At 41.3% G+C, this 27402-nt stretch overlaps 1 protein-coding gene across 1 annotated transcript; it reads left to right on the top strand.

Moving 5' to 3' along the window:
* The first annotated feature begins 1111 nt into the window (after positions 1-1111).
* Positions 1112-27336, top strand: LOC133020918 (serine/threonine-protein kinase 32C-like). The gene is made up of 10 exons (XM_061087683.1): positions 1112-1245; positions 8815-8988; positions 14274-14311; positions 15508-15597; positions 16953-17056; positions 17185-17301; positions 20595-20720; positions 21289-21417; positions 24219-24286; positions 27135-27336. The coding sequence occupies exons 1-10, from the start codon at positions 1127-1129 to the stop codon at positions 27334-27336; spliced, it is 1167 nt and encodes a 388-aa protein (XP_060943666.1). The 5' UTR covers positions 1112-1126.
* Positions 27337-27402: the final 66 nt, after the last annotated feature.

Here is a 27402-nt window from a genome sequence, read left to right on the forward strand (position 1 = left end):
TTCATTTCTGGATAGTGGGAAGAAGTGGAGAGCTTACATCCATCTTCATATTAGTCTCTGTCCAATACTCACTGACTTCTGAATTGTATGTTACATTCCTTCTCTCCATATTGGCCATTAAACAATCCCATATGCCATATGTGTGTTGGATGAGGATTCAAAACATATGCCATACCATGTTATCATGATTACAAATGTACAAGTATTTACTCTAAAGGTAACACACTTAAAGAAAGCAACTTTAAGAATTGACTGTGGTTGGATACTAATGCTACTGTAATGCCTCTGACCTCTGGAGTCCCATCCCGCCTCTGATCTTTGCAATCACTTCCTGACAAAACCACAAAACTTGTGATGAATAAGTAACGAGGCGATTTGTTGGGAAGTGGTCTCTGCCACAAACTTCTGTTCGGAAATGTAGTTCATTAGAGCTGCTCAGCGCGGCAGCTCATCATGCTTCGGTATAGGTCACCTCTAGCACCACAATCACATTCCTCAACAGCTGAAAGATTCTCTGTGCTATTTCGAAAACAGTATTTGCATGGCGGCCAGACAGTTTTGTGGAGCTGTGGCCTAGATACTTTAGCAGCGATGTGTTTCTTTTTCCCTCCTCAAAGTTCAGAATCATTGGAATCAGCCGTACTGAGTGGTCAGCTCTGATGCGTTTTAATGCCAGGTGTGATCGGATCTCTGAGGACAGATGTTAATACCAAGTGTGTACGGGTCTGAATGCACCTAAATGCTTCCTGAATGTGTCCTGAGATCCGATCAATCAGACGCATGTGACCACATTCTTTTCACTGTGTGACTCAAATGTGTCATGCGCACACACACACTGACATACACACACCAACATTTGTGGTGTGAAAAGACAAACTTAAGTGTTAAGTTTGTCTTTTCACATCAGATCAGATCAGATTCTAACAGATTCTGTTAGAACAGATGTTTATACCAGGTCTGAAAAGGGCCATGTGTACATGTGTTGTTTTAAAAATCATGTATTTTTAAAAAAATCTGTCTGAATGCATGTTTGTCTCATGCCAATATGCTTAAATGTGTTTCTTTCTCTCTGTTCTTCTCTTTCCTGCTGCAGGTATGCATTGTGCAAAAGAGGGACACGGAGAAGATGTACGCCATGAAGTACATGAACAAGCAGCAGTGCGTCGAGAGAGATGAGGTCCGAAACGTCTTTAGAGAGCTTGAGATCCTACAGGAAATTGAACATGTTTTTTTAGTAAATCTCTGGTGACTATTCCACGTTTTTACACTTTAAATGTGCTCGGCTCTGCCTGTGTCGCTAATCCGCTTTGCCTTCGTCTGTTCGTCTTGTGTATTTACCCGACGCAATCCTTAATAGAGAAGTGCATGCACTCTAAGAACTGCTGCAGCCCCTAAAATAGATGTGCTCTTTAGATATAACGTCCCCAGTGTTGCATGAACTTCATATTCTGCATTTGTTCACTAAGTGGGAAGAAAGTGTTGCTTTCATTAAGGTTTGAAACAAATCTTCCTCCAGAAACCAACAGCCATTAGTAAAAGAAAGTATTTACACAGGAGAGATATTTTTGGGATATTAATTTTGACTCTGAGCCCATGAAGCACACATTTGATAATTACTGTGGTTTGAAATGACCTTACTCTTCCCTTGAGTCTGATATGTGGGTGAATGGAAGCTGCTTTCATTATTCAACGCTCATCTCCGAGTGGGACACATTTCTAAATGTAATTGGGGACCTGGCACGGCATTCACGGCATATTACACAAAGCACTTTACTCCTCTGTAATTGGTAGAATGATAGTGCACGTGCCTAACTTCTCTAAGTGATCGCTCCCAGAATATTTAGCTATTCAGCCATTCCACCATAGATCGATTATGTGAAGAAAGTGAGTAGATGATTCCAGACAAAGTCATGTCCTGGGCTCGATCCCTCTTCAAGTTGTCAATGATTTAAGTTGAATCTACAAGTTTTATTTTTTTCTCCTGCCAGAGAAGCCACTCTAGAACAAACTGAGGGTTTTTTAATGAGCGTACAGTAGCTGGCCTGTGTATTTTTTATAGAATAATTCCCTGTGGGAGGGTACGGCTGCCAAAGCTTTTCTGTGTTCTAGTTTTCCTACTGCTATGCTGCTCTCTCTGACTCTGCATCCTGCACTATTTGCAAATGCCAATTAGAGATAAGATGCTAAACTGTATTGTGGCATCTATGTTGGAATTAGTAGTTTCACATATTCCACGTTAGCCTTACAGAGATGCTCCTGACAGGGCCTGTGTCTCAGTGGGATCATGTTTGAAACACAAACGACTTTCCCTCGTCCGTCCAATTCTCAGCAATTAGTTTTAATATGGATAATCCATATGCACTTGGATGGGACCATTATTCAAGCCCATATGTGTAACGGCATATTACCCGGTGTATGTATAATTCTAAGGCTCATCTACATGTAGCAGAATAATAATGAGGAGAGAAAATTCCATAAACATTAAAGGGGCAGTTCACACATACTACAAAGCTTCTATTGATACTCAAGCATAAAGAGAGGTTTGTTTTATTTGCCAAGGATGGATATACCTACCTGCCTCATACAATGGATCTAATTACCTCAGCCGAGGAGGTTATGTTTTCATATGTTTTTGTTCTGCCTGTTTGTTAGTAGAAGTATGCAAAAACTATTGAACGGATTAACACAAAACTTAGTTGAAGGTTGTGGTTTGGCTTCAGGGAAGAGCCCATTGAATTTGGTTGCCAATCTAGATCAGTGGGTGGATCTTGAATATTGTTATTTAACATTTTAGTGAATTTAGGGAATAATACAGAGATACTGATGAAAACATGTGTTATATTTAGGAGACTGTATCTACTAGCAAGTGTAATTTGGTGCAGCTAGATTGACCTTAATCTTTTGATATTTAAGATAAACCAACTCTTTGAAGAAGGAAAGTTGTCGAAATGTCTTTAGATCAGTATTTATATCAAGCTGTTTTTCGAGTCTTATCAAACACTCAAAATGCTTTAAAGTCACATTTACCCATTCACCCATCATTCATGTGCTGTTGGCACAGCTGTCAGGGACAGGATCTTGCCCAAGGACACTTCAGAATGCAGACTAGAGGAGCAGGGGATTGAGCAACAGATCTTCTGGTTAGTGGACGACCATCTCCACCTCCTGAGCCACAGTCGCCGGGTATTTGTAAAAGAAAATGTCATTGGTGTCCATTCTTTGGCCCTTAGACGATTTTTCTAACCAATAATGTCCTTTTCCTTCATTTCCCTTGCACTTTTCCTGCTTGTATCTGACTGGCCCAATTGAAAAGCACAGGGAGGCTGTCAAATCTGCATAACATATGAAGCATCATATGGTGCGTTCTCAACGAGCCGACACATCAGAAAGTGTCACAGAGCGAGAGACGGCACATAAAACCAGCTGTGTGATAGCGTCTGGAGGCAGCTGTTCTAAATGGAACTATCTTTTCCTAATGTAAAGCCACCAGAAAGAGTAATGATAAATAAGTGTTTTGGGATTTTGCTCCAGAATACTACTTTCTGGTACAGACGGAAAGTACTTGTTCGATTGGTTCCATCCTCGTCGTGGAACGCTTTCTCCGTGAACAAAGATATATGATTCAGGGAAAGTTTAGATTTGTTTTCTCCTCAAACTGGAGAGAGGAGAACACAGTGAGAGAAGAAGGAAATAAATTATAGCTTCGAGTCTATGGTGCGTTTCTTATTTCTGCCCCAGTTTATGCAGACACTGTGCGAGCATCTGTGCGTGACAGCATTGTTATGTGTTGCACCTGTATGCATCCCAGAAACTGTCTGCTTCATTTAGCTGCTGCTGGAGATGCATTCTCAGCCGGCGCAGGTAATGAGACAGGACAGATGAGAATTCTGCTTCATCTCTCCATCTTCTTCCTTACTGCATAACAACTCGTTACCTAATTGGTTAGCCGCGTGGTTATGCTGTTTAACCAATTCCCTGTTGATCAGACAGTATCCATCGACTTTTCAATCAGACCGATCTGGAGCGTGGCATTCAGGCGTTGTTAATAATGTGCAATAGACCTTTGTGGGTTTTGTGGGAATTGCCTATTCTCAAAAGCAAACACACACAAAAATTTGCTACTCACAAGAAATGCCAGCTTTGATAGGGCTTCATAGGAGTGTTTTATTGATACAGTGCCAGGAGGGAGCCGAAGAGACACAGTCAGAGAGCGCGCAGGAAAACACACCAAATAGCCGTCAGAGGAAGTAATGATTCCTGCAATCATCAAGAGGAGGGGGAGGGAAACCAGTTGGAGAGGAGGGGCGCGTGCAAGACAGCACAAAGGAAGTATTCGGCCTTGATTTGATCTGTCAAAAAGAAATGTGCAGCTGGGTTTTCCTTCACCTTTCACCTGCACACACACAACGACACGAATACGTTCTGACTCGAAGCAGAGAGCAGTTCTGCGTTCGCTGACAAATCCTGAGTTGTGCTGTTCTTTTGAATGGCTCCGTCCGCAGCTTCAGAGGAAGTTCATTAGGGAAGCAACCTTGTGAAAGCCCACACCGAATCCCATCAGCAAGGCTGCTGTAAGCCGGGCGGATGTCAAGTTTTCAGCCCACGGTAATTGCTGCGACCATTCCCTCGCTGCATGGATATGATGTGTAGGAGTCCAGGGTACACTGAATGGATTACCTTGGAGGCGGAAAAATGAACTGTCATTTGCTGCACACGGCCAATGCACACAAATCCTTCAAAGGATTTGTGACACATGAGAAGACGCTGACTGCCTCTTTCCTTCACATAGTTTTGAAAATAGCTAAGGGCTGGGGTCACCTCTCCCCATCCAGAGGCAGCGAGTAACCAGCATTAGTGCCAAGCATCGAATTTTGATGCCCTGGTTTATAGGGTATAGTACATCATAGTAAAAGCAAGATTTTGCCTTCAGTGTTACATCACAACAAATCACTCTGCAACACAACCACCCGCTCTCCCTCAGGGCTCAGAGACACGGCAGTGAATCATGACCAAATGGACACGAGCACTGTGGGAAACAGAGTGGCGAGGGTAGCCGGGATTGTCAGAGCAGCTGTCAACATCGAGTTGAAGCTTTAAACACGGCCTCATCTTAAAGGATTTGAAACCAAAACGGGTGAGTCATCTGAGGAAGCGTTGTGTGATGCAGCCCTCTTCCAGTCCATCCTTTCATCAGGATGGATGTGCCGTGTCCTGTTCAGCCTCCATTAGGAATATTGATTTGAGGCGGGATGGAACAAGGCCTTTGGAGACTCGGGAGCAAATTAGCCTCTACACCCCGAGTCAGCAGTTATAACAAGCCCTATGAGGGGGCTTAGCTTTAAATCATCCTCATAAAAGGCGAAATATGGGATCAGTCCCAAAAGGCACAGGAGTCTGTTTCTCTAATACAGCATCGAGCAACCCCGGATTATTTTCCCCTGGACTTGCAGTCTTGAAGGACTTTTAGTGAAACTGTACCGTACACTACTTTTTGCAGAATAACTTTTTGTAGGACATGTTTTTCAAAGTTATTTTTGTGAAATGAGGCCAGTGGAGGTGCCGTGTCTTAAGGCGACTGACAGGAGAGGCAGCGTTCACTCTCGCCATTGTTGCAGGAGTCCTCAGCGGAGCATTCAAGTGTCTCGTGATTGAGTCATGCAGCCAGCTCCAGCCAGCCCATCTCGATCCTCAACTTTATGTAGGCCACTGAAACTTTGCAGAGCAACTCGAGCCAACACAATCACAAGCTCATGTTTTTCTCTCTCTCGCTTTTTTCCTAAAAACTGTTCTCCTCTTCCGCTGTCCCTTTATTTTCCTCACTCCTCCCTGCCTCCCCGGGCTCATTTGTCATTGTGGCCTGATTATTTCAGCCTGTTCCTTGTACTCCTTCCAGCCGGCTAACCTCACTGTGACTGTTGCAGCCTTGTCCTGTCCTGGCCTTTCCACATGGCCTCCTCCTAGTTTTGGACAGTAACAGCTCTCCCCAGGCCCCCAGATTACTGCCAGGCACTCGTTCAGACTTGAGGGTCTGACCCCGAGACTCCTCTGTGCTCATTATAAAGACCGACACAATAAATTGTAATGGGTGAAGCAGAGGGCACGTTAAATGAGATTCGTAGTAAAACATTATTTAGACCCATTCCAGTGTCCCAGTGTTATAAATTAGTTAAAGCAATAATTAATATTTGTTAAATGTCCACAATAGATGAACTGGCAATGTGCAATGTGCAAGGCTTTGAGAAACTCACAGAAAGAGTTAGGACGAGTCAGAGCTCAATATAAAACTTCTACATAAATACCTTTGTTAAATGAAGAATTCTCGACATGCTGTCCTTCAAGGAGACCCAGGGGTAAACCAAGTCAGACCCTCCAGACAATCATTTGTTTTCACAACAGATGCAAAACGAACAAAAATGAGATTCAATAGCCTTTCGAGATATGGGCCGATGGTCTTGTCTATGCGCTGTAAACAAAAACACCTCCTCTCAACTGAAGGCTCTGATGACTTTTCTATTGTTGTGAACTCTGAACATAGAATTTCCTTCTGCATTCTTCATACCCAAAAGGCAAACTCCAGACAAGGTCTGAACCCCGTTGTGGGGACGTTTTCCGGAGTTCATGCTGAATAAGGCTTGATACTTGTCGCTTTTCATTTCCTTTCCCACTCCCAAAAGAACACACCTTCATTTGGTCTTTCAAGGACTGTCAAATTTGTGGACTTCACATTGAGTTTATTCAGAGTGAAGTGCTCTCAAATAACTGGAGAGTAAAATTGTTTGCATTTCTTTCGTCCCATCCTTAGCGCGAGTCTTAAAGGTGTCTTGTCAGCACTGGAGCTTTCACATGCTCCAGTTGTCGGCCCGTATCTGACATCTCCTTGTCACCTCAGTAGAGGTGGGGGGGGAGGCAGTGACAGTCCTCCCATTTTAAGAGCCCAGATATTTTTTGTGTTGGATTGGAAAGAAGTGTTGTGTGGAACGCTGAGATAACGTGTGTGGCCTCAGAGGAACTCATCCGTCAACTGGGTACCAGGAATCAGACTGTGACAATGAGGTGATAAAAAGGTGACAGCGAGGATTCCCTGCCAACCGCAAACAACAACCTGGGGCCGGCCATCTGCTGAGGCCACCATGTGTTTCAGTGTTGTGGCTGAGCTGTGATGGGTCAGGACAGGCTGCTTCACTATGTCTGATGGAGGTGGATCTTCTGTCCTTTTCTGTTGAGTGCCTTGTTTTGGTGGAGGCAGGGTGTGTAAGGTGTAGGTCCGAGTATAAGGGCCATGCTGAAGATAAAAATAAATTCTGAAATGTCAAGAATAAAGTCGGAATATTAAGAGAATTAAGTTGTAATCGAGATGGAACTCAATTTTATGGTAATAAAGTCATAGTATTACGAGATTAAAGTCGTAATCAATAACAAACGTATAATATTAAGCGAAAAAGTTGTATCATGAGAATAAAGAAGAGTTTCAGTCCTTCTGGATCCAAACCAACAAACCAGGTAGCTTAAGATTTTGACTTAATTCTCCTAAAATAACAACTTAATTCTTGTTATATTATGGATTTATATATAATATTATAAAAACTATTTTAATAGACATACAAAGCTAAATATTGAAGTATTTTTCTAACAATTAAAACGTACGGCTCATAAGGAAACTTCTTGATGTGTTGCCCATCATCCATCCTATCACAATCAAATCAAGGTCAGTTTATCAACCAATCTACGCAGCATTTTGTGAAGAAGCAGAAGACCCAACAGTTCTGTAAATGGGCTTCATTCTCTGCTGCAGAGCCACCGATCTGTGGATGACATGGACTGATTTTCGCTCTGCAGAGAACACAGGCCCCATTTCTCACTTAAAGAGAGGCAGGAAATTGCAGCATAGAGGACCAATCAGAATGTCCCCCTGAGTGTTTAGGGCCAAGCGAGAGGATACAGAGAGAACCTGCAGCTATAAAAAGAAACAATACCACCACAACATCAGAGCTTCGATGGGAGAGTAAAGAATTGGCTCAGTAGCAGCCCCACTTAAACCACGTTAGATAGAGGAAATCACCAAGGCTAAGTTTGCTTCCCTCCTCTGCTGCAGCGTCGACATGGGGGGCCTATTAAGATATTATTCTGCCTTAATTTCTTTTAGATGAAAAATTGGATTCCGTTGTACAAAAACAGTTTGTTTGCCCGTGTGGCTTCATGTTTTGTTCTGCGTCTGTGGAGTTGAGTGTTACAAATCCCTCCCCCCCCCCCCCCCCCCAGATCACTGAGAGGCTGTGTTTTAATTTGATGTGCATGATTTATAAGCCTGATTGACAAAATTGTTTAGCGGACCCCGAGCAGCCTCCAGTTGACGGTTCACATTGAGCACAGATTCAAGCTTTAATCTTAATTCTTAATTCACTTCCTTTCTTCTTGCGTCCTTTTAAATAACTTAGTAAGATATGATATGACAATTCCGTACAATGTTTATGTTCAGAGCCTGGCAGCAGCGGATATACATCCATAAAAAAACTCAAGTATGCATTAATGTACATACACATGCATTATGCATCAAGGCTTCAGATATCTTACAAGGCATAGAATGCATGAATATGGAGTTTTCCTGTGCTCTATGTATTCTACTGTGTTCGTGCACGTGTGTGTTGTGATGTGTTGTGTGCACTGCATGCATTAGCACTCAAGCTGCCTCTGGACTACGATGTGTTTGTTTGTGTGCTCAGTCTTTGGCTTACTTTTGTTTAGTGTTTCCTTCCCACACTGGACCGTGACTTAGCGCTGTGTGTGTCCCCACCCCGCCCCCCTCATTGGTCCCAGGTACTCGTTTCAGGATGAGGAGGACATGTTCATGGTGGTGGACCTCCTGCTGGGAGGAGACCTGCGCTACCACCTGCAGCAGAGCGTTCAGTTCAGTGAGGACGCCGTCAAACTCTACCTCTGTGAGATGACACTGGCGCTGGACTACCTGCAGAGCCAGCACATCATCCATAGGTACAAATTCAGCCTTTTCTCCTATTCTGTCATATTTACTGGAACGTGTCAAGAATGCATTTGCCTTCAAGCCATTTCGGACAACAGCATTGGCTGAAGATGTTTGCAGTTATCTTTATATGTCCTATAGGCCGCACTTACAATCTTAATTTTGGGCATGTATGTCATTTTTAGTGGTCAGAGGTACATTTATTTACTCATTTAATAATATGAATTCATTAATACAATGTATTGCATATAACCACAGGGAACATAGATTAAAAAAGGAAATCACAGAGAATTAGTATCACAATGACAGTGTTGGTCATAAACTGCAGCAAAACAAACCAAAACACTGGTGACTATAGGAACAGATCCAGATTTTTCAATGACTAGCAGAGCAAGTCGGTTATTGAGGCAGTTTTCGTGTCAGTCTTGGATTATGAAGATGTAATCTACAGATGTGCGGCTGCCTCTATTTTTAAGCCCCTTGGATTCTGCTTATCATGCCTCCCCCATATTTATGAGGGTTACTCACTATTGTATCATTTAAAACAGAGTTCTGGTGGTAGATGTGATCTGTGTTTGTTTCTGTACAAAGTATTCAGGATTGGATCTGCACATGATCACACTTGCTCCAACCTCAATCCCCAAACCTAACGTGTATCCATTGGGTAATTGGGAAATAATGCTTAGTTTCAGCCTTGAAAAATCACTAATTAAGTCAAAGACCAGTGATCACATATGATAAATCTTGTTCATGTTTTCATATCCCCTGTGTGTGCTGAGAGCAGGGTTTTTGTGCACACACATAATTTTTGTCCCTTTGCCTCTTCTGCATTTTGTATGTGTGATTGAGAAATTATTTATCACAGAAAAGAGATATCCCCTCTTTATTCATGAGAAGCAGCCTGTTCCCATCTGACAGTCATCATGACATCAGTGGTATTAACGTCAGTGGTGTGTGTGTGCGTGAGTGTTATCTGTGTGGATCAGCGTGTGCAAGGAGTGTGTACCTCTAACAATAGCAGGGTTATGAAACTATGTGTGTGTGTGTGTGTGTGTGTATTTGTGTGTGTGTGTGTGTGTGTGTGTGTGTGTGTGTGTGTGTGTGTGTGTGTGTGTGTGTGTGTGTGTGTGTGTGTGTGTGTGTGTGTGTTGACAGGCACATAATGGGGACGAGTCCTACTTAAATTTCCTATTTTCCTAGTAACGATTATGGAGTTTAGTTTCTTATCGTTATTCAAGAGCCTGCTTTTTCAGTTTAAGAGAAGGACTTGATTTCACTCTTTTGGTAAAGCAATCACTCAATTCCCTGCGCGCTCAATCAAATAGCCTCTGCTTGTGCTTATAATTGCTCAGCTCGTGCTCGTACTCAGATAATTTGTTGCTTTGACAGATTTCTTGCACACCAGCTTCAGCTCATCTCGTCAGGAAACGTCTGCTCTTGGATTTCTCCTCTGGTCTATTTGTGCAACAAGTCTGTCAAAAAAAAACCCAAGAATAGAATTGCTGGTGTGGGTGTGTTAGTTGAATTAACTTTTTCACTCTGCTGTCTAACTGGTAACTTTTGTTTCCTGGTCCTGTTTCCATAAAATACACAGGGAAAAAGAAACACATCTGTCCAAGCAACAAAATACCTGAGTGAAAGTGAGAAATTCAACCTTCTAATCAGCAAATGAGCGAGACAAAGCATCAGTATCAGCATCATTTCTGTATTATTTCATTATATTTTCTTTCATCGAATACACAAAGCCTCAGTTTGCAACTTCAACCACTGACGTTTTCCTGCATTGAAATAACTGTGAAGATCAGCTCAAGGTTGTGTCTGTAACTTGTAATTTTCCAGAGGTTTATTTCCTTGTCTTCAGCTCCTGCAGCGTGCAGCAACATTATTGGTGATATATGAATGCAATGATTAACTCTTCCGGCTAGAACTCAAAACAACAAAATACATTTCAGCAAAGTCAAATATCTTTTCTGTGCAGAAACTTTAGCAAGTGCATTATCTCATCGCTTTTCCAGAGGGGGGGGGGGGACTTTGTAATCTTTGTGCAAACACACGTGTTTTATCATAACCACAAAGTCACAATGTCTTTCTAGCTTTGCTTTATATGCAGTTCTTACGGCTGTAGTCATGATTTATGTGTTTATCTATAAAGACATCTTTTTTAAAATTTGTATTCCTACCTTTATCATGTCCTGTTGACAAATCTCACCAGCTCTAACTTTTGACCTGACACTACATTATTCTTCCAGAGGGATGCAGCATGCAAACAGGACTGTAAACTGTACCCTCTACATCTGGCTTACTTCTATATCCATAAAATCATGGCCACTGTATTGGAAAGAATGATTTTGTTATCTGCTATTTTGAATTCTTAACTTCATTAATTATGCTGCATTAGTATTTTATAAGATCCAAAAAAATAAGCAAAGCTAGCAAATCCGTTTTTCCTTTAGTCTTGTTGTAGACTGAAGTTATTGCCTTACTTAAGGCTTTTATTAATGTTACTTTACATATCTAAACATAGCCCCCATGTGTGTTCCAGTAATTGTTTCCATCCATCATCTCCAACCATGGTGTACTGGCTTTTTGTCCAAATATGCTGAGTGCAGCAGTAAGTGTCTGGGCAGTCCACTAAGTGAAAGAGCCGGATCCCTGCAGACTGCAGATTTAGTGCCCCAGATGGCTAAAAAACAGTTTGAACCTTGTTCAAAACGTCATTTGGGCTACATCTCATCCCTCAAAAGAGAGCGAGAGAGAAAGAGAGAAAGCGAGAAAGAGAGAGAGAGAGAGAGAGAGATTGTTTGTCGCTCTGCCAACTTTTACCTGCATGAAATACTAAAAAAACTGAATAAATCAGGTCTTAATAAATAAGCTTAGCTTTCAAACATTGAAATAAACACATATGCTTTTTTGTCAAGCTTGTGAAAGGACAAATTGACCTTCTTCATGTGTGTGTTCAACATAAAGCTGGGTCCAGGAGATGGTAAACTAAGCCGAGCATACAGACTGAAAACAGGAAGAAACAATTAGCCGTTCACTGTTCAGAGCTAAAACAAAAGGCAAATGTAAAAATGACAAGTTCCATTTTTTGACACATAATTATCTAACAACTACTTCTTTGCAATTTGGGAGCAGTGTATTCAGAGCCTATTGTGGTTTCCTAGCAACCACAGGTTGAGACATCAAGACTCACTGATGATTAATGGTATTGTTCTTCTTATTAACATTATTATGCAAGTTCCAAAATGTTATTCTGTTCCTTTAACTAAAAGCAAGATTCTAGCATTAATGAAGAACAAGTGTTTATCCATTTAAGCACTTATATATAAGACATATAAGTGTTTGTGTGCTGCATAAAGATTCATATATTTAATAATTCTCATTTGCTATAATATAGGCTACAGTATAGTATTTAACAGGTTCAACAAATGACTTAACCTTGTTTTGCCACACAACAGTTTGCTATTGTCTCCCCTTTCTTTTTCCAATATGTTCATAACGTTCATTTAGAAAAACGTGATAGATCATAACTGGGTCTATGCCTTGTGGGTGTGTTTTCATCCTCTCCTTCAACTGTTCAGCCTTTGACACAGTTGTGTCATGTAATCCCTGGATATCCATGGTCGTCCCCTTCTCTACAATTTAGTTCCACCCTGTAAGTTTTTTGGCAGGAGAATACTATACAATTATTTTGTTGCACCAACTGAAGGAAGAAGGGGCTCTGGTCTCCTAGCAACAGTCAGCTGCCACCATGCCCAAGGAGGTAAAATTAGTCCTACGAGAAGAGTAAAGTGGAGTCCCTCTTCGTCTCTTCTCTCCTCTTCTCTTCGTGTCTCCTCGTCCTCTCTTCTCTTCTCATCTCTTCCGCACTTAACATGTTAAAAGCTTTACTTGTGAGATCACCTCACACAGGAGGTTTTCGTCCTTGACAAAATAAGAATTCACTTTACATGCTGTTTCATGTTGGATTAGTGTTTCCGTGCTCGCTGCAACATGAATTAAACGTGAAGTGAATTTTGCACTTCAAACATAATGGCGCTGTAGCTCCCAGTTCAATCAGGATGCCTCCTGTGAACATGTATGTATTTCCCTCCAGCCCTGTGCTGCTGGATCCGTGTTCCCCGCCACCGCCACCGCCACCTCCATCACTGCCCTGCGAGAGTTTTGGCAGACGATACTAGCATCAGCTTGGCGTTGCAGAGCGGCAGCGAACACGTGTGTCTGTGGGGTGTGCCGATTCTCTCTGCGGACTCTGTGTATTCTCCACACCAGTGTGACGTGCGGCATAATTAAATAAGCTGTGTGCACTCCGTTAATTGCCTGTGGAGGGCTTGGAAGGGCTGGGAAATGTCGAGATGTGTGCGCACGGGTGTGAGTGTGTACCTGAGTAAGTGTAGCACGGATGCCCGGTGTAAAAAGTGTTTGCCGACAAAGAGAGAGCCTCCAGGGGGATTGGTGATGGTTGTGTTCTCATGTGCTCAGACAACTCGAAATATAGGGAATTAGTATTTTCTCCCCCTCTATCCCTCTCTCTCTCTCACACACACACACACACACACACACACACATACACAACAACATGTTGCTCCAACATGTTATTCACACATGCATCAGTCTACAAACAACTCCTACTGACTTTCACATCCACACATACTGTACACATCATATCCCCGTCTCACAAACTATAAAGGCTTGAGTCATTGTCTTTGACTTACATTTATTACAGAAATACTGTAAAGTTTGGTATTTGAACACGTTGAATAAACGTTGAACTTACAATAACAGCTTAGTACAGTATGAAAATATACGATTTTACTGGTTTCATGCTTTAAAAACACTGATTACAGTTTTTCAGCGTTACATTTCCTTGACCTGTAGGCGCCTGCATTAGCCCAATGTTCGACTTACAGCATTATTGTTTATTTCATGTTAGAGATTTCTTTCTGCACTGTTTGGTTCAGGCTCCTCTCACTGGTTTGACGTGAGCAGTGCTCCGTTAAATAAAATATTGTGTCACTCATCTCCAGACACCAAGACAAAATAAATCTTAATCAAAGTTTAATGACAGTTGTGGGGTTGTTACCTTATGTCATCAGCCAAGTCTGATCTCAGGCAGATAAACAGTTTTTTAAGTTTTAATATCTTAGTTTACAAAACCTAAACCTTTTCCAATGTTAAACGTTTATTTTAGGTTAACCTGCTGTCCATATTAACTGTTTAACACAAATACTTTTTTCAGGGCTATAAAGGTGATTTTCTTGTGACGCCTCTGCATGTCTGTGTTTGTCTTTTTCAGAGATGTCAAGCCAGACAATATCCTGCTGGATGAGCAAGGTAAGGATGTGTGTGTGTGTGTGTGTGTGTTTGTGTGCGTATCGGGAAAGGAAGAGTTAATGGACAAATCCATCACTCTGTCAGAACTTTTTTTATATTTCATATACATTCATTATCAGTAAATTCATATATATTCATTCAGTAATATTTGTCTGATCTATTCCTTGCGATCTGTGCTGATGGTCTCACATGATATCGACCACTTGTTTCATTACTAAGGGTGTACCCCAAGGTTCTGTAATTGGACCATGGATCATTATTGACATCCTAAAATATCAATTTCGATGCAGATGATACAAATAATTTCTTTGAAAATGTCTGTTCTCTGACTCTAGCCTTGTGTACTTTAATGACTTTATAAGTTCTTCACGTGTCACTGTTTAAACTGAAATGGATAAACAAAAAATATATTCTATTGTCATCAACCAATGGTTCTCTCTTCCTGAAATTCACACACATTCCACCTTAAAAAAGCTTGAGGCAGTTTCCACTGTTTCATTTATGAATCACCACTTATGTCTTTGTGAGTAAATGTCGACAACTACTGTCTATTACAGCAGATCTGAGGACTGAGCACCTCTTTATACCCCACCAGTAAATGCTTAACATGGACTGACTGCCTCCTAGGACATTGCACCATATATGTAGAGAGAATGACAAAGGACTTAAAGGCCATTGTTTTGTTACTGTTGATGTTTGAATGTGCTTATTATTGACTTGCTGTGTGTCTTCGTGTTTTCTTATTTCCTCTGCTGTGATCAGATTTTTGTGCAAAAACAGATGCTGGGCTCAGTGAGATAAACAGATTAAAAAAGGTTCTAAATAGATGCATCTTTGTGTCCGGAGCATCCTCGGTTTAAGCTGTTAAATGTGCTTCATAATGTACAATGCCAAAACAAAATGCACAGTATACAGACAGCAGTGGGGTTGAGTCCATCATGACAAGTAAAACAAACAGTAATGAACCTGCAGGCTACTAATGAATCACAGCAGGAAGGAGGTCAGAGGAGTCAGGGATGTTTATCTGATACACAAAACCATGAGGACACATTAATCCAGTTTACCGAAATGTCAGGACCTACATTGCACATCGACATGTTTCCTCTTCATGTGATTGGAGACAGTCATTAAAAAATGAACAAGTTCAGATGGACTTTGTTTTGATGGCGTTTTGTTTTGTGCTTGCGTCTTCTCAGGTCATGTTCACTTGACGGACTTCAACATTGCAACGATAATAAAGAATGAAGAGAGAGCCACGGCCTTAGCTGGGACCAAGCCCTACATGGGTAACTTTGATTAACCATCAACCATCTCATCAACTAGGTCTGGTGTCATGATGGAGGTCTCAGTTGTTTCTACAAATAAATATCCACACTGTAAGAAGGACAAGAAGAAGGTTGTTGTATTCCATGCACAGGGAAAATGTGAAGTGTTGGATTGGAAAAAGATATACATTGTGTTCAAAATTAGATACTGCTTCTGGAGGGTGCTCGACTAGATCACTTGCACACTCGTCGTCTGTAGTTATTACAGATCTTTTGTTTATTTGTGGGACGCTGAGACAAACAAACATGACTGTCCTGTCTTGTCTGGTGTTTGCTGGAGAGAAGAAGAGCAGCTTCTGGTGATCGGGTGAATCTGGGTAATCTGGGACATTGGGTAATGTGGGACACCTAAGCCCCGGTCTGTTTATTTTCTGTTCTAACAAAATCGAGTCAACAGGACTTTTGCATGGACATCATGTGACTGAAAGCCCTTAACTTCATGGGGGTGATGTCAGAGAAAGGGGTGGGGCAAGTGCCAAACAGAAGCCCCCCTGCTTTAGAATACCATGACACAGTTAATGACCTAAGATTCTGACAAGATTAATGTCAAGGATATAAATCTTTCATAAATAAGACAATGTTCCCAATTGTTATATGTTGAGTTGTTTAAAAAGTGTTAAATGTGTTGACTTTTTTTTTAAGCTGGCCCACTTTGTTAAATATGGTTGATAATGTGGGACAGCAGGCTTTGGGTAATCTGGGACAGTCATTGAAATTCTCTAAATGGGGAAATATGCATTTAGTGACTTCCTGAAGTAAAACAATGATACACAAAAGAGATGTAGCATATTGTCAGACAAAAATTAATGGTAAATACACTCTGCCCCTGTCTGTTTAAACTGACTGTCTGATTAGTTAACTAGCACATAATCAGTGTCTTGGACAGAGATGATCCAAAATTATAAATATTATAATTTCTGTATTTAAGATAAGGTTCTTTATGAAGAACTATGACTTTGTAAGTCAATATGAACTAGTGACATTTCTATGAATAATATACATTTTCATAGCCATTTTTCAGAATGCTTTTAAAGAATTGGTAATATTGAGCTTGTCATTCATAAAGACTAATACAAGTGTCCCAGCTTACAAAATGACCTGTCCATGATTATCAAATGTTTTATTTTGGTACAAAGAGCACTAAAAGCTGTGTCATGTTTCCTCTGAGTTTGATATCTCCATGTGTGAAACAGATATCGGAATTAGTCGCAGAAATCAAAATTGCAAAACTTGTCCCAGATTACCCGGAATCCCCCTATTTGTCAAGTGTCCAAAAGCCTTTCAGCTACCAAGAGATTCTCTGCTTGTGCTTTCAGCCCCAGAGATCTTCCAGTCCTTTATAAGTGGAGGGTCGGGCTACGCCATTGAAGTCGACTGGTGGTCACTGGGGGTGACAATCTTCGAATTGTTGCGTGGATGGGTGAGAAACAATGGCAATTTGATATTTTTCTTGTTGCAAAAGATTGCAGAAGCTGAGCTAGTTCATCCAACCCTCTTTTTCTTGATTTTCCTACTTTCCCTCTTTGTCTCACCCTGTTTCCATCCCAGAGGCCCTATGAAATACATGCCAGTAACTCAGTGGAGTCGCTGATTCAGCTCTTCAGCACAGTCAGCGTGCAGTACAACCCGGCCTGGCCCAAGGACCTGGTCTCCCTCCTGAGGAAGGTGAGCTGCACTCAGTGGGGCATCATTTACTTTATTTAAGCTCTGTCAGTTCAATAGTAGGATTTGCTTCTCGATTCAAAACTCTAGAAATCTTCCCCTGCTGAGAGATTCCATTATCATGACATTGGATCAGCGGTAGAGGTGGGGGATTTTTGGTGTTTTATATTACTAATATAAATGATACTTAGCTAATGGAAAGCTGCTGAGATTTATGAAAATAATTGGACATGCTCAGTCTCTTTTTTGTACGCATAATTATCTGATTTTGGAAGAAGTTTGATGATGGATATCCTGCTTTGCTAAATGTGTTTCCTCCAGCTTCTGCTTGATTTGTGGAGCAGTGGGCAGTTGTCCAACTTTTATGTTATATATTCATTAGTTATGCATTTTCTAGTTTATTTTGATAAAATGTTCATGTTGTCCATTCTGTGGTGAAATCAAACTTATTTACCTCAAAATACCAAAGAAAATGAGGTGAGCAGAAATTAGAACTGTATTACTTATATATATATATAAACAGTTGCTCTGTTTATTGAGTAATACATATATATATATATATGTGTGTATATATATATATATCAATGATTAAAGATTTTTAAGTGACATTTCTGATAAAGCGAAATCAACCTAAACCTAATGCAGACCCCACAACCTGAATGCAGATGGTTTTCCCTAGCAACAGGAGCAGGAGGGAAGGAGGGCAGGGATATAGGGGTGGTATCGGGGTACATACTGAAGCCACAGGAACAGAGGATGCAGGTACTGTGGGGGGACTGGAGCTGGAGGGGGGGAGGATGAGCTGAGACCCTCTGGGCAAAGGAGAAGAAAAACGACAGATGGGAAACTGAGGGATGGAAGCACTGAAACAGAGCAAGTGGGTGAGAGGAGATAGGTGTGTGTTTGTTTGTGTGTGTGTGTGTCAAAACAAGTAATTTGACCTCATATTTGGCTCAAAATGTTCTCTACTTACAGTTGGATGAGATAATTTCATTTACGTTAAATTGAAAATAAATCTGCTCAACACTTTCTCAAATCGGGCTTCTCTGTGAAAATTATAGTCAAGTTGTAATCAAGTGACACTGTGGTGCGACAAATTATTTGGCTCTTTTTCTTTAGTTATTTAAAGATTATAGAGTGGGTAAGAGCACACGTGGCTTGTTTGAAAAGGATATTTTTCTGTTTGGCAGAGTGTACATGTGAGCATGAGTGCGTGCGTGTGCTCGGTGTCTGAGTGTTCTGGACGGAGCGTGGGTCTCTTCCGCTCTGCTGCTGATCGATTACCAGCGTCTGGACTCCACCCAGACAGACCTTACCCGCCCTGCAGGAGAAAACCGAATCAGCCTGTGACTCAAGGAAGGAATAAAAGCACAGGAAGATAATTAGCTCGACAACAAAACCCGCTCCACATCCTATTTTCATTTCCAGTGTTTACCCTGAGGTGCAGAAACAAACAGATCCTATTCCATTAAAAACACCACTGTATCAGCTATGGCTTTTCTGTCCTACCAGGATTAAGGGGCTCCACTAATGTGTGGCATTCATCTGACCTGATCAGTGCAACAATTTTGTTCCAAGCCCCGATGAGATGATTGATGAACAGTGCCCCCTCTTGGTTAGTTTACCAGTAGGGGCTTGGACTGATCACTTTTCTTTCTGTTCTATTATGCAGTTTATTTTATATAGTTAAATAAAGAACCATTATTTAAAACAAATCTATAGTAAATAAATAGTTTAACTGTTTTTTATTTCAATTTTACAAGAATTTCACTGATATGTAAAGTGACATTTTATTTCAATTTCCGTGAGAGCTTTTAGCCAATCACATGCAAGCGTGCCCGACAACTGCTGACCAATTTTACGGAGCGGGCTCATAAATGTGGCCACGTCTCCCATCAGCTGGAGCAGCAACAGTGTCAGACTGATGGCTTTTTCACAGCCGACACTGTGACTGCTCCTCTGGCAGGAAAAGCACAGGCAAAATCCATGACATTAGAATCCACTGCATATCACTTAGGTGAGGTGTTTCCAGCGTGCATGTGCACACCCTCACTGACAGGGCTCACACATGGAAATGAATGTTTATGCCTCATTTGCTCCACATGCTTTTGCAGCTGTAAATAAACACCATAGGCAGACACAGTGCTGTGACTAATCTCGCATTTATTTAGCCTAACGCTGCAGATGCTGCCTCACTAACAGGCAAACTAGCACGGAAAGGTTATGGGCTTGAATTTAAAGTAAAGAGACTATTAACTACAGCAGCTAGTTAATGTTCCTCTGAGAAAGACAAACAACTCTGTGTAACGCACCAGTCTTTCTACTGCAAAAACTAGAGTCTCCTTATTTTGATGCCAAGCTGGCTAGCCCGTGGACTGAATATAAAGACGGACGGCATGACTGCTCCTCAAAAGTGAAGCCAAAGCGTCTCAATCACCACCTGGTGGCAGCCTGTAGTATTACTCATAAATCCTGCCTCATCCATGTTAGACAGCTAGCTACTGACAGCGTAGTTAGCTGGCTGGATCATACTTTGTTACTTTGGGGCTTCATAGTTTTCTTGATGTTTAACAAAAACAGAAATACAACATAAAGTCATAATTGCATCTGTGACCAAGAGGTAGAGCGGGTCGCCCACTAACCAGAAGGATGGTGATTCAATCTCAAGCTCCTCCAGTCTGCATGACGTTTCAATCGGCATGACACGGAACTGTGCTGGCAGTGTGTAAATGGTGTGTGATAGAAAAAGCGCTGTTTATTGAAGTGCTCTGAATAATTGTGTAAATGTGTAAAAAAATTTTTTTACTGTAAAACACTTTGAGTGTTCGATAGGACTAGAAAAGTGTTGTATAAATACAGCCCATTCAGTCCATTTAATGTCAAGACCTATGTAACTTCATTCTAAAAAACAATCAATAACTCTGAACTCATTTATAAATTATATCAAACATTGACATTTTCATGGCAAAAGACCTTCAGGGAAGCCAGGAAGGAGTAGAAATTTAAAAGAACGTTTCCAGCTCCTTCCTTTGTTCATTTGAAATAGCCCAGACACATTGTATTGGAGACTGCACAGTAAAAAGGAACAAAACCAGCCAATGGATTTTTATTTTACACTCACACTCGAGTTTATTCCACCTCCCAGTGAGAAGAGTCTGGCTGTGACTGAGGAGAGAAGTTGTGAAGGTGATATAGCTACTGGGGAGGTGACATGATGTAGGTGACATTGCTGTGTGTGTGTGTGTGTGTGTGTGTGTGTGTGTGTGTGTGTGTGTGTGTGTGTCCTTTGCTTCCAGCTACTGACAGTGAACCCAGAGCACCGTTACTCCCGTGTGACCGACATGCAGACATCTCCCTACCTCGCCGACGTTAACTGGGACGCCGTGTATGAGAAGAAGATGGAGGCCGGATTTGTCCCTAATGTTAGTTTGAAGAGATCTCATATCCACTTGTACACACACACACACACACACACACACACACACACACACACACACACACACACACACACACACACACACACACACACAAACATTTTACATATATATATACAATCATTGGCTTACTGGGGACTCGCCATTCCGAGCCCCTTATACTAACCTAAACTATCGCAACAAAGCTCCACACTCTCTCACACACACACACACACACACTGTGTACATGCACATTAAACACAAGCACACTTAGGCACTTCCTCGTGTTTGCTGAACGTGCTGAGGATGTGTAACAACTAAATAATGCAAAGGAAATTGAACATGGCGTCTTTATGGTATCTCACTATAGTGTGTGTGCACATGCACTCACTGAACATTTGTGTGTGCATGCAAGTGTATTAATGTGTTATTCAGTAGATTGACTTAAGTGTGAACTTTGCGTTTGTGCACTCTGTGGCTCTGCGGCTGACTTAATGATCTGATGTGTGTGTGTGTGTGCGTGTGTGTTTGTGTTTCTAATTATCTGATAATTATCTCATGCATCTCCTGCCTACAGAAAGGTCGCCTCCACTGCGACCCGACCTTTGAACTGGAGGAGATGATCCTGGAGTCGCGTCCCCTTCACAAGAAGAAGAAGAGGCTGGCCAAGAACCGGTCTCGAGACAACAGCAAGGATTCACAGTCTGTGAGTGACAAGGCACAGTCTTGTAAATCCCCCAGAGTCAGACCTAGCCAGGAATTTTAAAGTGCATCATTAATTGTGTTTCTATTTACCAAGTTGGAAATACTAGTTCTAATGTCAAGAAGTTGGCTGAAACTTATTAATAGTATCTTCAATGATGAATATGCACTTTAATTCATTATTTTGTATAAAAACAAGTCATGTGCAATTGTAGAATGTCCCCAAAGAGCACAGGAGGGTCAACAAATGACCTGCTTTGTCTGATCAGCCATTAAGAATTCAAAGAATATGTATTTTTACAAAAAACAAAGGGAATGCTCTTTGTGTACACATGTTCTGTGTGTGTGTGTCTTTAAGTTATTCTTTCAAAAGACATGCTTTCATTCCTTAGTTTAGCTACTAACCTGCACAATCTGTTGTATATATTAGCCTTAGATACAATAGATAAAATACTGGAATATCTCATAACCTCAGAAGTAAAAGCATTATGTTGGATTGAGAAGGAGGTTTTAGCAGCTGTGAGGATGAAGGCAGAATTCAAGATGTCGCTGCATTTGTTAAAAGCCCTTTACTCCCTTTGATAAGAGAAAGGCTATGTTTAGCTTTGCTCACATGTGAAAGGGTTATTTGCCTTTATGCCATGCCTTGGTTTGCTGTGTCTCTGTTTATTTAATCATTGGTCTCCTTGTGCAGATCAGATTAGTTCTTCATTTTCATCATCTTGCTTCTAAAAAGTAAATTCATATGTGGAGGGCACATGCACATGTGTCTCAGCAAACCATTACCTGCTGCATAGAAGGATTCCTCAGAGATACGGCCTAGTGGAGATAACAATGCATCTCAGGTTTACCCCGGTCTCCGCTCTGTCACTTCTCGTCAAAACTGCATATTTTTAGATTGGCGGTGGGCCAATCCCCAGCATCTGCTTTTCCTCCGCTATAGTGAATTATCTCGGCTGAGAGTGAGTAAGACTTTAGTAGTGGGCATAAAGAGAGACTTCCTGTTCATGTGAGCTATCTTAGAGGTACCCTGATTATTTGTGATCCTTTGAAATAAGAATAAAAATAAACTCCATCCTGAACAGGCCACAGAATAAGTATATTATTACCACAACAGCTGGATTTAGAAATTAAAGGAATAGTTCAACCTTTATGGAAAAGTGGCTTGTTCCCTTTTTTTGCTGAGAATAAAATTACTTTAGGAGTAATGCCATTCTCATGTCTGTACAGTATATACGTAGCCACAGACAGCAGCTGATGTAATGTGATGATGAATGAACTTTGAAGGTGTTGGTAGTTGACTTGTTTTTCCCTTAGGACAGAACCATGTTTACTGTTTCCACCTTTTAAGGCTGGAAGCTATTGCTAAGCTAACCACCTGCAGAGTCCAGCTTAGTATCTATCTCCTATTTCCAGAAATCTCTGTCTGTCTGTGGCTCACATATCTCAAGAATTGTTTATCTTATCGGCTTCACACTTTGCGTATAGCCTTGAGTTTGTGTGATTTGGACAATATTAATAAACCTTGAAGGATTAGGCAGCCAGTGCATGCTTGGTTTGGAGTCATTAATCAAGAGAAGTTGTTGAACACAATAATGGCTAAATTCATGATTACAGCAACAACAACTGACCCTCAAGTTCAGGGTTATGCGCACTGAGTGGAGCTTCACCTGAACTTTGAACTAAAAGGTGAACAGATCTTTGTGCAGCAGCGATGGGGCGGCTTCAGGCTTCTGTGGACTGAGTGCAGCAGTCTGTCTTTGCTTGCCATGGCTCAATTACTGCAGGTCACAGTTTCAGAATGAAAACTGCAACCATCATCACCACAGACCAGACACTGGACTGGTTTACTTTAAAATGTCATAGAGTGGTTTCAATCTTCTGACCTGATTCTCAGCAACAAACCTATTTCGTAAACTTTTTATGTTGCAGAAAATATAGTCTGGTTTTTACACTCACAGTGACGTCAGGTTGATGTAAATTTAATAACTCATGTGCTTTAGACTCATCGTGTGACAGAAAATGCTATGGAAATAATGCTTAGTTTCAGCCTTGAAAAATCACTAATTAAATCAAAGATAACTTATCATATATGATATATCTTGTTCATGTTTTCAAATCCCCTGTGTGTGCCGAGAGCAGAGTTTTTGTGCACACACATAATTTGTGTCCCTTTGCCCCTTCTGCATTTGTTATGTGTGATTGAGAAATTATTTACCACAGACAAGAGATATCCCCTCCGTATTCATGAGAAGCAGCCTGTTCCCATCTGACAGTCATCATGACATCAGTGGTATTAACGTCAGTGGTGTGTGTGTGCGTGAGTGTTATCTGTATGGATCAGCGTGTGCAAGGAGTGTGTACCTCTAACAATAGCAGGGTTATGAAACTTTGTGTGTGTGTGTGTGTGTGTGTGTGTGCTCATCCTGCGTTATTACCCAGATTATTAAATTATGAAGCCGTCAGTGCTGTTGTCATGGCCTCAAGTGCTTTTGGAAATATGAGCTTCTATTTTTGTCTCGGGCCAAACATCCAATTTGAGGAGGGCTCACAAACAATTCATGACTTGTTTAAAAAGAGCAATGAGGGAAGGGAAAACAAGGAATGAGTAAAAAGACATTTCCAGAGGTCGCAGAGGTTACGCAGTTGACTGATGGAGTTTGATTTGTAGTTTTGGACGATGATGATGATGAGGTTGATGGGGAAGAAGATGATGGTGGGGATGACGATGATGAGGTTGATGTTGATGTGGATGAAGATGATGATGGCGATGAAGATGATGTCTGTTGTTTTGACTGCCCGCAGGAGAATGACTACTTACAGGAGTGCCTTGAAGTGGTGCAGCAAGAGTTCATGATCTTCAACCGGGAGAGGTAAGAGAGCCGCAGAGCAGAAGAGCAGCAGACCAGATGTAACGTGGGCTAAATGCAGACTTTCCTCTTCAGACCTTTAGCAGTATCAAGGCAACACAGGAATTATTATACTTTGTGGTTGAAAATTCTGTGAATCAAGCACAAAGTAAAACACTTTTCTTCCTGCAAGTTTAATCCAACATCTGCAGATGGACTCACAGTACACATCACCTGACTAACATGTACAAATGAGCAAAGAACAGAGATGACAGTTGTGTTCTTATAACCCACATTTCCCTCCCATTGGGTATGTAAATGATATTTATTGCCCTCCTGATGTCTTATCAGGGTGGGAGCTATCGTGCCTTCTTGTCTCTGTGGAAGAGCCTTGGAGTGAGACCCCAGATGTGAGAACCATTTGCAAAGAGACACCATGGAGTTAAGGCTTCAAGAGGCCATAGAGTAAAAGTCTCTGATCAATGGTCGTAAATCTAAAGTTGCCTTATTAGATAAACAATCTGGTCAATCTTCCACATACACGTCTGCTCATGCAGCATCACATCCACAAATGACAAAATTTCCATTACACCTTTTAGACCAAATGCAAAGGGGGAAATAATACAATTACTCTGCTTAATTTGCACTTAAACAAATATATGCCGGTCCTTTTAGAACCAACAACGATAAGTACCAAACACATTACTAAGATAAGAACATTGGGTCAAAGTTGAAGTCAGAGGTGGATGTTTACTGTGGACTGTGAATAATGTTATTTACCATTAACCCATGCAGTGTTTCTTGACTATTACTACTGCAGTTATCTTGCCAGGTACATAATATTATAAATTCTAAATACATGTAAATCATATTAGAATATGTAAATAATGATCAAATCTACAAAAACAAATCTCAATCTGTTAAAAAAGAAGAAACTGTAGTTCCGCTTTGATCATAATAATTGGTTTTACTGAATAAAAAGGAAATATGTGCCTCACTGTCACCTGCACTTGAACCATGACTGTTACTTAAAGCGTGGATTAAAAAGGAGCCAGCACTGAACATAGCCTGAAGCATCACTGCTGTGTAAAATAGCAGAGGGAACACTAACAGTGGGTGAGGAAAGCTAGGAACTTATATCAGCTGCAGTTTGTGAAGAGAGGTGCAGGAAATACAAATTTATGAGCATTATAAGTCAAAACCATAACGTTTTTAATTAAGTTACCGGTATAGGAAGTCAATGAGCTTAGAGGAGAGCATTGTATATTATTACTCTTCACTATATGACAGGTCGCTTTAATGACATGACATTGGTTTATAAATCATCCAGCCATGCATCATCTATACCACTTATCTAATAAGGGCCACAGGGGGAGCTGGAGCTAATTCCAGCTGACATTGTGCGAGAGGCAGTTTACACCCTGGAAAGGTCAGCAGTGTATCACAGGTTCAACATGTGGAGAACAACAACCACTCACACTCACATTCACACCTACACACTATTCTGAGTCTCAAATTAACCTAAGATGCATGTTTTTGGGAGGAAGCCAAAGCAGCACGCAGACATGAGGAGAGCATGCAGACACGGAGAGACCCTGATTCAAACCCAGAACCTCCTTTCTGTGAAGCCAAATATACACACATCACATCCTAATAAAGAGCCTAAGGTCCATATATCATAGAACATGTGTGTATCTGCAGTGTGAGAGGAGGAATATCGGTTCAGCGCTGCTCTGAATTATTGCCTCATTTATTATTGACCAGGTCCTGCCACTGCAACATTACTGAAATCCTTCTGTGTGGGAAAAGTCTTATTATATCCTATTGCTCTAATTAATTGCAAGTCTACTTCCATTTATAATGGAGGTCGTAATCATCTGGAGTTATACAGAGCAGAAAAGAGCACTCCACAATAAGCTCAAGGCCTTTCTTTACATTCAACTACTGGATGCTTGTTTCTGTGTGCGTTCAGTTGATTTAACTACTTACTTACTAGTGGTGGGGGAAAAAAACAATTCTGTTCAGTATCGCGATATTTTGCGCCCGCGATTATACCGATACTGTAGCACAAAGTATTGCAATATTATTATTATTATTATTATTTTTTTTTTTTTTTATATTTATTTACAATTATATATGTAAAAGCCCCTGGCTGGCAAAGCATGACGAGGAGAGTTTCAGAGTTTAAAAGATACCTAGTGTGTATGCGGAAAGGATGTTCTCCACTGCAGGAGATATAGTAACGGCCCAGAGGAACTTTAACATCCAGAACTTTAACATCTGAGCATGTTGACCATGCTGTCCTTTTTCTGAACAAAAATGCCAATATTCCCAAATGAATTTAACATTTTGGGTCATGACCTTGCAGGTCTCAATTTGATTGAAGCTCTAGGTTACTCTTATTTATATGATTGAGCTCAGTGTTCATGTGAGAGGTCTCTTATTCAGAAAATAATTACAAAGGTCCTGTGTCCTGAATGTTCAAGGACAAAGTTTTTGCACTACCCTTTCTTAGTTTTTGCACTTCAGTTAATATGTAGAAGACAATGTTTTTCACAGAATTAAATGTTACATTTGAAGTGAGGTGAGCAGTCTTATTTTCCTCATTTTCTGTAATGCCTTTGAATAATATGGGGGACATGAATCGCAATAAATCGCAGAATCAAATCGCAATACTTGCAGTATCGCCATATATCGCAGAATCGCAATACTATTGAATCGTCATATTTTTGCCAATTCCCACCCCTATTACTTACATACAAAAAAATTACTTAAGAGGCTTATGTAAGGTGTATAACTGTGTATATTCATGCACATGTTGTACCGTTACATGTGTGTTTTCATCTCTGTTTCCCCCTCTCTCCGGACTCAGGTTGGACAGGCGTCCGGACGAGGGCCAGTCAGAGGCCGGGGCCGAAGATGCCAGTGGAGATGGGGAGAGGGAGGCCGAAGCCGGGGCCACCAGCGATGACGCACCTGAGCCAGAACCCGATCCCGGTCCTGAGCCGGAGCCCGAGTCCTCCTCCAAGCGGAGCATGTGCGGCTCGGTGTGCTCCTCCCCCGGCAGCTGCTAGCACCACATCGCCTCACAGTGACGATTGCAGCTCTCTCTGGCCGCTGCAGTGTCTGTGCCATACCAG

Source organism: Limanda limanda, chromosome 15 (genome assembly GCF_963576545.1).
Source record: "Limanda limanda chromosome 15, fLimLim1.1, whole genome shotgun sequence".
NCBI classification, from domain to species: domain Eukaryota; kingdom Metazoa; phylum Chordata; class Actinopteri; order Pleuronectiformes; family Pleuronectidae; genus Limanda; species Limanda limanda.

What these genes read in the sequence shown, in the direction of transcription:
- LOC133020918 (XM_061087683.1), top strand. Translation starts at nt 1,127, where the DNA reads ATGTACGCCATGAAGTACATGAACAAGCAGCAGTGCGTCGAGAGAGAT. An exon ending in TGGGACCAAGCCCTACATGG is followed by an intron (nt 15,598 to 16,952) that starts GTAACTTTGATT and finishes TTGTGCTTTCAG; the next exon opens with CCCCAGAGATCTTCCAGTCC. An exon ending in AGGCCGGATTTGTCCCTAAT is followed by an intron (nt 20,721 to 21,288) that starts GTTAGTTTGAAG and finishes TCCTGCCTACAG; the next exon opens with AAAGGTCGCCTCCACTGCGA.